At 39.1% G+C, this 12,980-nt stretch overlaps 2 protein-coding genes across 2 annotated transcripts in view; one reads left to right on the top strand and one right to left on the bottom strand.

Annotated features, from left to right (window-relative positions):
* Positions 1 to 220: 220 nt before the first annotated feature.
* Positions 221 to 7,323, bottom strand: tmigd1 (transmembrane and immunoglobulin domain containing 1). Its single transcript, XM_005945380.3, has 6 exons — positions 7,208 to 7,323; positions 6,409 to 6,493; positions 6,001 to 6,279; positions 1,562 to 1,849; positions 1,326 to 1,429; positions 221 to 1,241 (listed from the first exon to the last, which is right to left on the bottom strand). The coding sequence occupies exons 2-6, from the start codon at positions 6,470 to 6,472 to the stop codon at positions 1,230 to 1,232; spliced, it is 747 nt and encodes a 248-aa protein (XP_005945442.1). The 5' UTR covers positions 6,473 to 6,493; positions 7,208 to 7,323; the 3' UTR covers positions 221 to 1,229.
* Positions 7,324 to 9,715: 2,392 nt separating this feature from the next.
* The window catches only part of slc47a1 (solute carrier family 47 member 1), a 21,084-nt gene continuing 17,819 nt past the window's right edge, over positions 9,716 to 12,980 (top strand). Inside the window, exons 1-2 of the mRNA XM_005945374.3 lie at positions 9,716 to 10,012; positions 10,377 to 10,478. Of these exons, the coding sequence (XP_005945436.1) occupies positions 9,800 to 10,012; positions 10,377 to 10,478 (315 nt within the window). The 5' untranslated portion in view covers positions 9,716 to 9,799. The remainder of the gene's footprint in view (positions 10,013 to 10,376; positions 10,479 to 12,980) is intronic.

Raw genomic sequence — 12,980 nt, 5'->3', positions numbered from 1 at the left:
CACTGATTAATATGCAGAAGCCAGCATGAGCTATATATCAGGGTAAGTGCATGCATTTCTCATACAATAGCAGTTAAATGTGACAGTGTGAATGGTGGTTTCTGTCTGTGTCTGGTGATATACATATATATATATATATATATCTATATCTATATATATATATATATATATATATATATATATATATATATATATATTATATGATTATAATAACCAATAAAAATGATCTTATAGACAAAGACAGTTTATATTGCATTGGAAAGATGAGCTTTACTAGCTGCATCATTATTGTTATTATTGTTTCTGAACATATGCAGCTACCATTACCAGACAGTTAGCACAGTGTAAGACAGGAAACATGGGGAACACGCTAGTCTGGTTTTAACCAAAGGGAACAGGTCATTTAATTGATAAGTTATACCCTGATTGTATAACACATAGAAAAACTAACATACTGTGAGTTTTATGAGTTGATTACAGTTAGACTAACACTACCTAAGTGTTTGACTGAAGTTTCAATCTAAGCTAAACTAGCTAGCTGTTTACATAACAGAAATACCCTATATGGACAAAAGCTTTAGGCCACACCTATTAATCTTTAAATTCAGCTGTTTTCAGCCCTGCTGTCACAGGTGTATAACATCAAGCACCTAGCCATGCTGTCTCCCATTACAAATATTTGGGAATGAACATGTTGTGCTAAAGAGCTGAATGTGAGTTTGATCGGATATTTCTATTTCAGGAAGTCACTTCCTGAAGTTGTTCTCCATCTAGATAGTACACAGTCAGCTGTAGTATTATTGTACAGTGGAAGTGTTCAGGAGCCACACAATGTAGCAGATCATATGAAGTTACAGTGTAGTGCATAAAAGTCGGCAGTGCTCTGCTCGCTCAGTAACTGCAGAGGTCCAAATGTCCTCTGGCATTAACATCAGCACAAGCTGGGAGCTACATAACGTGAGTTTCCATGGCTGTGCAGCTCCTGTAGGTGTAATGTATATGTAGCCCTGCACTTTTGTCCATATAGTATATATGCATATATATTCATTGTTTATACATTGGGAAGAAAACCTAAATGTAGAATAGATGCATCTCTCATCACATCACAAAATTAAATAGAGGGACACAATAATGGATAATCAGAGTCTTTTACACACAGAGTAGTGGCATTATCTTAATGGCTTGTCTCGTTTGGTGATGTAGAGAAGACTGGTTATTTTGAGCACAACTTACTTGCAGCACTGTTAAAAGAGATTTAAAATATTAGAAGGTTTGGGTTGTAATCAGTCAGTCTCTGTACTCCACTTGTGTATTCTGTTCGTTACCTTTACGATTTTCCTCCACCTTGAAACAACAGCAAGAAGAGCAGTGAGGCCCACAACCACCAGCCCAGCTATCATGGGCCCCAGTGGGAACTTCAGGGTTTTGTCTGTAAAAATGAAGATTAAAACATTAATAACCAAGCCATAATATCATGCACTGATTTTTATAATCCACTTAACAACTTAATGTGGAGATGTGGCTTGGGTAGCATTGCAGAGTGCTGATCTAGTGAGCTCACCTGTTATTGTGACTTGGAAATGCCTGCTGCTACTTCCATACATAGGAGAGTCCACTGTGCATGTGTACATGCCTCCATGCAAGGTTTTCTTCACTTTGCTGGATGTCAGCTGACTTGTTAAGCCATTATTGATCACAGAGAGGCCATCTGCTAGTAGATCCACCAGGCTTCCATTTAGTGACCATGTCACAGAGGAGACAAGTGGATTGGCCCTTGTGTCACACTCCAAGACAAGGTCATCCTCTTCTTCAACTGTAACTTCCACTGTTTCAGAGATATTTGGGGCGACTGAAAAATGATCAGTGCAAATATTAATGCTTGTGAGATTATTGAAGTAATTTTTTCCAGATAGATGCACATCAACGTAACCAACCTAGCAGCTACACTGATTCAAACCGGAATATCCCATGACCAGCCTGCCATTAAAATTTGCACAGGTATGTTGGGTGTGTTTGTATGATTCCATCCCTCCCTCCTCTTAAAATGGAAATTCCCTGTTAAAGTGCTGTTGTCATGCAGGAATGTGACCACAGAACAACTAGTTGCATCCAGACGGGAGACTGTGTGCAGATAAAATCTTTTCAAAAACCCAGATGTCAGTTTACTATAAAAACCCAAACGTTGTCCTCATGATCACTGATAATCGTGGACAAATCAGGGCTAGAATAAAGATGGGATTGTGGTCAGTTCCTTCCAGTCACGCTTCCTGCAAGTCCACTTGAATGGTCCATGCGTAGTTTGGTGTTCTCCATGGTCGAGACTAGTCACTCCACTCCGAGTGGGCACTAGGACTACTAGTATAATATGTTAAAGATCTACATATTGTGGTGCTGTACTTTTTCCCTGAGATCAGTGAAAAATATATGAACTAACAGGTAATGAACCCTACTTTGGTTGTTCCTTTAGTTTAAAACCTGTTAAATGCTAATGACCCCAGTACTGGGGGCAAGATGGAAAACATCAGGGTTCACGAGATGTGTCGCCACATTTGTTTTTTAAAATATAAACATCTGTGGCATCCACAGAAAAATCAAAATGTTTTGTGAGCTCAAGGCTCAAAAACATTTTCTACGATCACCAAACACAGCTAAAACAACATATAATTAAAGAGCAAGTAGACATGTAGCAAAACTGCATGTTTCATCACGCTCCAACCAAAGTTCTCTGAACCAGCAGCAAAACAAGACCAAAATTATGCATCCCACTTGAAAAACATGATGAATTTTGTCCTACCTTTGCTTTCTTTCTTTCAAAACAAATCCACATAAAAATGCATTTCCTGAATACTTCCATCTTTCAATGTGCTTTGTGTTCTGTCTTATTTGCTTGTTTACACACAGATAAATTACAGCCTATGGCAGCATATTTTCTTCTATATTCTGTTTTATAGAATATAACCCCTCCGTGTCCAGGATGTGCACATCAGCATCACTGACAGGGTGGCTGCTGGCCTGTAGGTCTAAACAGACTGCAGAGTCCTGGCCTGATGAGGTAGCTTTTCTGTGTTGTGTCATCAGCTTAGAGGTTGTTTGATTTCACTGATGTATAATTTTACAAAAATGCTCCTTGTACTTAAACACATAGACTAGATCCTTGGGGTGGAGCAATTTTCTGACGTAGCATGTTTTTTGGTTTGAAAGCCACAGAGACGCATTGTTTAGAGAAAATGTGTCTCAGGATCACCAAAATGTTTTCGTTTAGGCATGGGTTGTAATTCTCTCCTCAAGTATTCTTTAGGTGGCTTCCTGGCTGGTCAAATGTCCAACTGGGAATGCCACATCTACCCAGGGCAGTTTTGATATGATGTTCTTCTACAGCCCTACCTGGCATGTTTGCGAGGATGTCGTTTGCTCTGTGTTGTAGTGTCCTGAAGACAACCTGTTTATGCTCCAGAGTATGATGACAATCCAACCTTGAATACTGATACATATTAAAGATAGTGGTGCAACGGATCCAAAATCTCACGGTTCGGATCGGATCACAGTTTTAGTCTAGAGATCTGAACCAATCTTGTGATGGCTTATTTGGGATCACTGAAAATAAATAGTTTATTTTTGGCAAGACCATCATTTTTATAGCGGCGACCCTTCCCATGAGTGATATGGGTAAAGATTTCCATTTAGCCAAATCACCTTCTACTGTCTTTAAAAGTGGGATGTGGTTTAATTTAGTTAATTCTGAAAGCTTAGGAGAGACATTAATACCTAAATATTTTATATTTCCAGATTGCAGTGGGGAAGGAGAAGAATTATAGAAGGAGCAATTAATCGGAAGAACTGTAGATTTTGACCAGTTAATTGAATAATCTGAGACACTTGAGAAAGAATTTATCAATGCAATTGCCCCAGAGAGATTGGTTTGTGAATTATGGAGAAAAAGTAACACATGATCCGCATAAAGGCTGATTTTATGTTCTACATTCTTACATTTTATGCCCTTAATTGTTGTAGCCTGTCTAATTGCTGCTGCTAGTGGCTCAATAAAAATTGCAAACAGTGAAGGGGAGAGAGGGCATCCCTGTCTGGTGCCCCTCAGAAGAGAGAAGGTGGAGGATGTTTGGTCATTTGTTCTGACACAAGCTGTTGGGGAATTATATAATATTTTTAACCAGTTTATGAAAGAGATCCAAAACCAAATTTGTGTAAAGTTGCGAAATAAAATTTCCATTAACTCTGTCAAATGCTTTTTCTGCATCTAAAGATAATATTATGGTTTCGATGTTTTTATCTGCATGAGTAGTCTATTAAATTAAGTAATCTACGTGTTTTGTTGATGAGTGCCGACCTTTTATGAAACCAGTTTGGTCAGGATGAATTAAAAGGGGGGTTATTTTCTCTAATCTTTTTGAGAGAGCTTTGCAGATTATTTTAAGGTCTACATTAATAAGGGATATTGGACGATAGCTTTGCCTAGTTTTAGTAAGAGACTGATATTTGCAGAGTTCATATTTGGTGGTATTCATATTTGGTGGGTAGTCTACCATTTTCTTTGATTTCCTGCAACATCCTGTGAAAAACTGGTGCCAGAATCGTCCAGAATTCTTTGTAAAAATCTGTTGGAAAACCATCTGGACCTGGAGCCTTATTATTGGGCTTCCTGGAGTTCACCTGGCGTCAGTGGTGAATCCAGTGCCATTGCTTGGGTGTCTAATAATTTTGGAAGAGTTATGTTGTCGAGAAATTGATCAATTTCATTTTTAGATGGGTTTATTTGTGGTGTATATAAAGTTTCATAGAAATCCGTAAAAAAATTGTTTATTTTTTTAAGATCATTTATTGTATTCCCAGATACATCTTTAACAGCACATATAGTCGTTTTTTCTTTATTGATTTTTAACTGTTTAGCAAGAAATTGTCCGGATTTGTTACCGTGTTCATAATTTTGCAGGCAAAGTCTTTGTACTAAGAATTTATTCTTTTTATTAATAATTTCATTTAATTCTAGTTTAGTCTTGCGTATTTTGTTTAATATTTCTTGATCTTGTTGTGACACATAGGCTTTTTCTAAGAATTTGATGTTTTTTTCTAGTTCCTGAATATTTTTGTTTTCTTCTTTCTTCTTATGTGATGAGAAAGAGATTATTTTACTTCTCGTCACGGCTTTCCCTGCTTCCCAGAGGACAGATGCTGATGTTCCTGGAATGTCATTAAAGCCTAAATATAGAGTCCATTCTTTTTTAAAGTATTTGATAAACTCTTCGTCTTTGACAGTGGTGTATTAAATCTCCAGTTTTTACTTGGTGTAGTATTATTCTTCTGTATTAGTGTTAAAGATACAGGAGCATGATCACTGACAGCTATAGGATGAATCTCAGTGTCTGAAATGTTACTCAGCAGTGAGCTGCTGACCAGAAAATAATCCAGACGAGAGTAGGAGTGATGGACATGTGAGAAGAAAGAATATTCCATACTGTTGGGGTGAAGGGAGCGCCATGCATCGCAAAGACCAAAGTCGCTCATATACTGTTTGATTATATTTGTGGACTGCCAATTACGCTGAGTTCCTGTATCCATTTCTTCATTTAGTCCCAGGTTGAGGTCTCCCCCAAGAACAATTGTGCAATCTAGGTGTTCGGAGAGTGTACTAAAAAAACCATGGAAGAATGAGGGGTCATCAACATTTGGACCATATATACTTACAATACATAGCTTTTGGTTAAGAATAGATAGTTTGACGATTAGGAATCTGCCCTCTGGATCTATAATTGTATCGAGTACTGTGAAATTAATATTTTTATGTATTAGAATTGCTACTCCTCTTTGTCTAGAATTATAACAGGCTGAGAACACATTAGGAAACTCAGGTGTTTTAAGTTTATTCAAACCTGTGACAGGGATGTGAGTCTCTTGTAATAAAACAACGTCTGCCTGTAATTTTTTAAGAATTCTGATCTGTAAAAAAAAAAAAATTACATATTAGAATTCTTTAAGGGGACTTACATGTGACATCCAGGGTGACAGAGACTTGGTCTGTGGAATTGCCTTTTTGGTGGCAAGTGAACTTGGCACCATTATCTTCATAGGTTGGTGTGACACACAGACTGCTGCGATTCTTGTTGTTCCCTTCCTTCAGAAGAACTGCTGCATCATTCCTCAGCCAGACCAGCTCTTCTTCAGCTTTAGTAACACCAAGCGTACAAACCAGCGATACAGGGTCATTGAGCTTTACCTGTATAACACCCTCATCGTTGAATGCAGGTTTAGACTGGATATTAATGGCTTTAGGATGGGGAAGAAAAGGAAGTTGAGTAAGATCGGGGGAGTAAATCTTGACAATATAAATAGTGACAAGAAAACTGATTGAGATACGTTCCCTGTGACCAGGTCTTTCTAAAACAACAAACTTACCTAAAACGTGCACTGCATAGAGGACGAGGAAATGGAAAACTGCGGCTCTGAGGATAAACTTCATTTTGCTTTGGCTTCAATGAACCTGGAGGAAAGGAGGAGATCATTAGAAAAAGCACTGGTATGCAATTCATTTACAATTTTAAGCTAAAGCATTACAAGTTTTTTCAGATGTGGCATACCACCAGACACCGCATTCTGTTGTGTTCTTCATCGAGAGGTAGAAAGACCGCTAACCATTTACTTAACAGGACAAACAACAAACCAAAAATCCGTTAAACATTAGTCTCTCGGAATTTTAGCCTCAGATTAAATTTACATTCCAGACAAAAGTGCAAACATTTTCTCCTCTGCACTTCTAAAAAAAGAGAAAGCCATCCAAAAACATTCAACTTATTTATCCTTCTGTAACCTTAAAAAAATAACTACCTGATCTGAATGACCTGAAAATGTCTGTGTTACACAGGTTTTAAGCAGATGAGCTGCTGTGTTAAACTGTTGACTGGCTGTACATTTACAAACCTGGTTTAAAAATCAGCTAGCATCAAAATATCTCAAAATCTGATTTAAGTTTAAATCAGACTATTTCCAACTCTGGCAACCAGAACTTTATGACTCAGAAAGGAAACACATTTGTTTCAAAATACTTTTTTTTTCAGCATTTGTTAGATATTAAGGACAGCATTAAAAATCCTAAAAAAACCTCTCCGGATTTAAAACTATAAGAAAGATTTTAGGAATTATACTATATATATATCTAGAAATGTTTCGCATTCTGAGATGAGTTAGACGAATTTACCTGATGAAGCTCGTGTCTTGTCTGCGTTATATGAGGGTATGAATGACTGTTTTAACCTGGATCAGCTCCTAGTCTGTACTTCGCAGGTCCCTTTTTATAACTACCGTCTCGTTCAAAATGCCTTTCTTATAATAGTATTTGCCTTCATGTCAACACCCTTTAAATCCTCCCACCCATGACTTTTTTCCATCTTTTATTGTGGACACTTTTAACACAAGGAAAACCTTTATTGGCTGTAGCCATTACAATGGCACTAAAAGTAAACAGGGTGTGTGTGCCAAGTTAAAAAACACCCTTTTTAATAGTTAAATTTTTATTTTATCACAAACCCTTAAAATCAATGGTTGGAGGGATTCAAAATTAAATTAAAATTCTTTAAAATCAGTGTACTTCTACACATTTATTTATGAAGCAAGTTACAATGGAAGCCCATTAATTATTTCTAATACTATAAAATAATACAAAATATATAAATTACTTATACATTAAATTTGTGTGTGTCCTTGAAAAGGAGCGGAAGGCATTGTTATTTTGCTGTGGGAAAAGGGATAAATGTAACTATAGTGTTTGTGGATTTACTTCCTTGTCAATTTTCCTGCCCTTCCTGTTAATGTCAGATGAGTGACAGTAAACGCAGATCAGTGCAATGGAAGTTTGTGTGTATATAAAAACATGTAAGAAATTTTTTTTTTTTTTAAAAAAACCTAACAAATGTTAATGAGACGTGACGTGAAATTTGAACTGTAACAGAAATTTCAAAGACATGGGTTTACTGCTCTGTAACATGCTAATAATTCAGGGTTGCCCTAAGTTTTTTTTTGAAAATCAGCATTTCTGAACCAATTGCTGGACCGACAACAACAAAAATGTGCTAATTTAATGAGCATTTGTGAGGAATGCAAATAATGTTACTACCCTTACTGATAGCTTGTGAAATATGCTTGGCTAAACTTTGCTTCAAAATTTTCCACTGTTTGCTGAGGCATAGATTCTGATGCTTCAGCAATTAAATTTGTTAAGTCACAGTGCTGTGCATGCAATGTTTGACTCCAGGTGGAGTAGACGTCTAAAAGTAGCTTTAAAGCAAGACCTGCAGCGGACACACTACGCCTAGTTATTACTTTACATCAGAAATAAATCAGAAATCAAATTTGAAGCAGGAAAAAGGCCAGCTTCCTCTCCCTTTTATTCTTGCGACTTAGCACATATGCTAAAGTGCAAGTTGTAATAATAACCATCGCCTTCACGGTTGGACAGTCTTCATTCATCTATTTCACCACTGCCAATGCTGTACTTTTTAATCTATGACAGATTTCTGCGCTCGCTCTTTAAGAAAGCCTTATGTGATCACACAAAGATCAAAGGTTCGCTGCAATTGCCACACAAACAGAGGTGTAAAAAGACGCTCTTTATGATGCTGTTGCACAATTGACTGGATCGCACACTATGGACAGGAATCTTAGTTCTTCACACGCTCACGCACACGCACACAGACACAGACACACACACACACACACACACACACACACACACACGCACACGCACACACACACACACCCACACGACACACACACACACACTTTTCAGCTCTACTGTGTAAACTAATTCTTTAACTTCTGACTGAGCCCATGGCCAGGTTAAAATCAGTTTGATCAAGTGGACATGATGTGTATTAGGTGCTCATTTCCATACTGTGCCTTTTTGGACTTTCAGTGATTAAATCACCATCAGTCGTCAGGCAATTCATTAACATATAAATGTAAGTTTATAGGATTTACAGGTCCCCATGTGTTGTGAGAGGTGGTCTATTCTCAATAGTCAGTCGACTATAAAGACTATAAAGTCAAGTTATCTGTAAATGCTTGTGAGTAAATGTTTGAGTTGTAGAGCGGTCGGGTTTTTGTGCTCATGTGACTTTGTTGATTTATGTGACACGAGGAAGGACAACTCCAAAAATCATTAGTCAAAGTCCATTCAGAGGGAGCTACAATCAATGGCTAATACCAGCACACACAAACACAAACAGCATGACTGCCCTGCACCAATTACTCAAAGCCTGCAGATCAGATGCCATCAAAATTCCTTGTATACACTGAAAAACAAGGCATTCCTCATCAGATTACCACTGAGCCCTGCAAGACCACTCAAACGCGCAAGTAAACCCACACGACAAAATATGCCATGTAACATATTCACAAAGCACGCAGTCGTACACTGCACACAGAGCAAATACTCAAACACGTTGCATTCCCTCCCCCAACTTCAAGACACATTTGTCAGCTGTTTTGATCCTTGTATCAGAAAGGTCTTCTGTTCTTTTCCAAAACCTTCTCCAGCCGTCACCTCCCATGTTTATTTTCTCTATTTCGTTTAATCTGTTGTTTCCAACACCACATCCCAAAACCACATAATTTAATCAATAACTTCTAAGAAGTGCATGTGTCGCACTTCTAAACCCAGATAGGCCAATTGCCCCTCTTACCCTTGCACTCTCTTACCCCACTCCCTCCCTGCCACTCTCGCTCCCTCCCACCAGTGCTTTCTAACTTTTCTCTCTCCTCTCTCCCGTCTGTATTCTCTTTCTGTGTTTGAATGGAGAAGCTGGATTCACCGGAACCAGCACACCCCTTGCCCGGTGCAGGGCCCGTTGCTGAGGTTTCTGTTGCTAAGACGGCAGGGGCTGTGGAAGACGAGGGTGCATCATGGGTGAGATCCAAACTCTTTGAGTGTAGTTGCATGAAACGCTTGCTGCCGCAGGCTTACAGAGAAGAACTCTACCAAGTGTTACAACTCACAGGCCCACTGGTAAGTAGCAGAAAGTGGTCTTCTTTTTCTTCTTTTCCTTTTTAGTTGGGGGATCCCATGATTATAATACGCACAGTCAGCACACTCCTGCAGTGCAGAATTACTGTTTTTAGTGCAGGTTTACATAATGCAGTGAAACTAGTCACTATTTCTCAAATAAAACTGAATATACTGCATGCCTAAAAAAGTGAAGAAAAAATGTTGTCTATACTGACTGAATATTAATGCAGACAAGTCTGTGCCTTGCTATTTCACAACACTGCTTTGCCAAGTACTGACAAGTCCCATGGACACAGTTAATGGCAATAAATCACTGTGCTTTCACCGTACCAGCAAATTATTAAAGTCCTGCTTGTTTCTACAGCTGCTGTCGCGGATTCTGAACTTCCTCCTGTCATTTGTTATCACCATATTCTGTGGTCACATTAGCAATGCAGCACTGGCTGGATATGCACTGGCCTCAGCGGTACGTACTGTACTCCTCTTCAGAACAGTTTATTTCAGCACCACTGCTTTGTCTGCTTCTTGTGGGTTGTTATGGTAGCGCAATAAGACCACTTTCTCTCTAAATTGTTTGTCTTTTTGCATACTGGAGGTGATGCAGGTTTGCCTGAATGTACTGGTATGTGTAAAATACAGTGCAGGTCTACATCTCAGCTGAGTGACATAGCCAAGCAGCAACCTCTGTGGATGAGTAGCCACTATGGATGGCTCCATAAGCAATTCAATTCACCAAAATTAACCAAATTTAAAAACAATATGGTAAAAAAAACCAAAAACAAAACTTTGTAGCTTATGCATCTTTTCAGAACAGCTATACAGGAACTTTATTATAACTTATTTGCAAAGCAGAAATTCAACTACTATTTTGTTCATTGAGTGCAACAGAAGAGACAAATCCACGTGGTGAAACAAAGAGCAGCAACATAGCTAATAACTCTTATTACTATAGTGGTTTCTATAGTTAGTTATATGAGAAGTGAGAAAAGAAAAGGAAAATCAGAACCACTGATGCATGCAGTGAAGGGATCCAGTGGCTCTGTTACGCCGTGAGGTCCTGTTACAGGTATGAGTTGGGTCCAGTTGTCACCTCAGAGGGAAGGGACACTGCAAATTAATTTAAAAACAAACAATAAAAAACAAACAAACTGGCGGTTGCCAAGGCTACCCCTCAGCCTCCTAGTAGATGTGACAAGTGGTCTAAATGGTATAAATCTGAAAATCCTAGGAAAGGACCTATAACCTTGAGGTCGAGGTCACCAGGATTCAAAATCATCCAAGATTTTTCGTAGATACGTCTAAGATATGAATTTGAAACTCCTGGTCACCTCATTCTCGAGTTATTGCATTTACAAACTTGGGTGTTGACGCTGCCTGCCCACCTGCCCAGCGAGTGGATAAAAATATCTCATCAGCCTTTTACAGCTGAGGGGTAAAAAATACTGAGTTACTGGGTTTAGCCTGTTAAGCAACATTTCTAGCCTGTTCCTACGTACACAAGGCATGAAGGGTTGATGAATGGTTCCTTAAGGCAAAACTTTAATTTGTGATAGGCTTTAATTGTACTTATTCATAATGTTAATGAACAGCCTACTTACAGTTCTGACTGCACTTAGAGGGCAAACACTTCACTTTAAGCTTTTTGGGGTTCACTTTTTTTTTTTTTTATTATTTTTTGCGCCTGTCCCATTTGGCTCTTTTGCCATCAGAATTATTGTCTAAAGGTGAAGAAAGATGCCCAATGGATTTACTTTACCAAATGGACCATCCCAGCCTTGCCGTAATGGTCTATTTGATTCACCTTTTATTGTTTATTTTATTTTATTTTCACTTGCTAAATACAGGACAGACTTGACTGGGGAAAAGAAAGGGGAGAAAGAAAGAGGGGAAGAAAAACAGTGGAGAAGAGGGAAGGAGATAAAGGGCAAAAAACAAAAACCAACAAAATAAGCAGACAAAAAATACATATATCAATCGCCTGGATCACCTGTTGAGAAAGAAAAAAGAGAAAACAAGCAGAAGAAAAAAAAAGAGCAACACAATAAACAACATCACGATGATCTATGGGAATATAACAGTAAATACTAAATATTAAACACTACTGTGTAGCACGTAAGATCGACAGCGCACAGTGTGCTTAGAGGTAGGAGCCAAAAAGGGTGTAGTTTGTGTGGGTGAGCACCCGTGTGTACACCTGTGAGCATGAGCGCGCTTGTATTTAAAAGGTTCCTACATGTAATGATCTGTTAGAGCAGCGGTCCCCAACCCCCGGGCCTCGGGCCGCGAGAGTTGAGGCTCAGGTGTGAAATGTATGGTTTTCAGGGTTTTTATCGGTTTTCAGCGTTATTTTGTTATCCTTTTTATCGTTTACTCGGTTTTTCTGGGTCTTTTCACGTGTGTTATGAATAAATCTTCTTTTTTTCAGTACCGGTACTAGTTTTGTTTTGTTGTATTTATCTGCGACACCTGAAAATATTGTTGGTCATAAACCGGTCCATGGCGCAAAAAAGGTTGGGGAACGCTGTGTTAGAGGGTGTGGGGGGCCACAGCCCTGTCCTCCAGGGCATGAAGCAGGTATGGAGGAGATCAAAACTCCAGACATCCAGAGGCCCTCAGAACACAAGAGACCAAGGAAGACCAACAGAGGTGTCAGCCGCGCCACTATCCCAGAAAGAGCTGAGGAGAGCCCCAGATGAGGGTCTAGGTACCCTTGCCCCTGGAGGGGGAAACTGCACCCAGACCCAGGTAGTGTTACCCTTTTCCCTGGGGTGGAGAGAAGCAGACTGCCCCGACTCGGCAGCAGCAGGGAGGCCCCACATTCCAGACCTCAATTGGATGACCAGCTTCTCCTCCTAGCCCCCCCGCTCCAGCAGGCTGCAGAGAACGGGGGTGTGTGAAGACTCCAAACCTCCCTCCACCCGCTCATATGTAGTGTTGATGCATGTGTGTTCTAAGGTGCATTTAAAAC

Source organism: Haplochromis burtoni, unplaced genomic scaffold, assembly GCF_018398535.1.
Source record: "Haplochromis burtoni strain Fernald_Lab_line unplaced genomic scaffold, NCSU_Asbu1 Contig_447, whole genome shotgun sequence".
Lineage (NCBI taxonomy): Eukaryota > Metazoa > Chordata > Actinopteri > Cichliformes > Cichlidae > Haplochromis > Haplochromis burtoni.
This window is presented reverse-complemented; position numbering and strand designations above follow the sequence as displayed.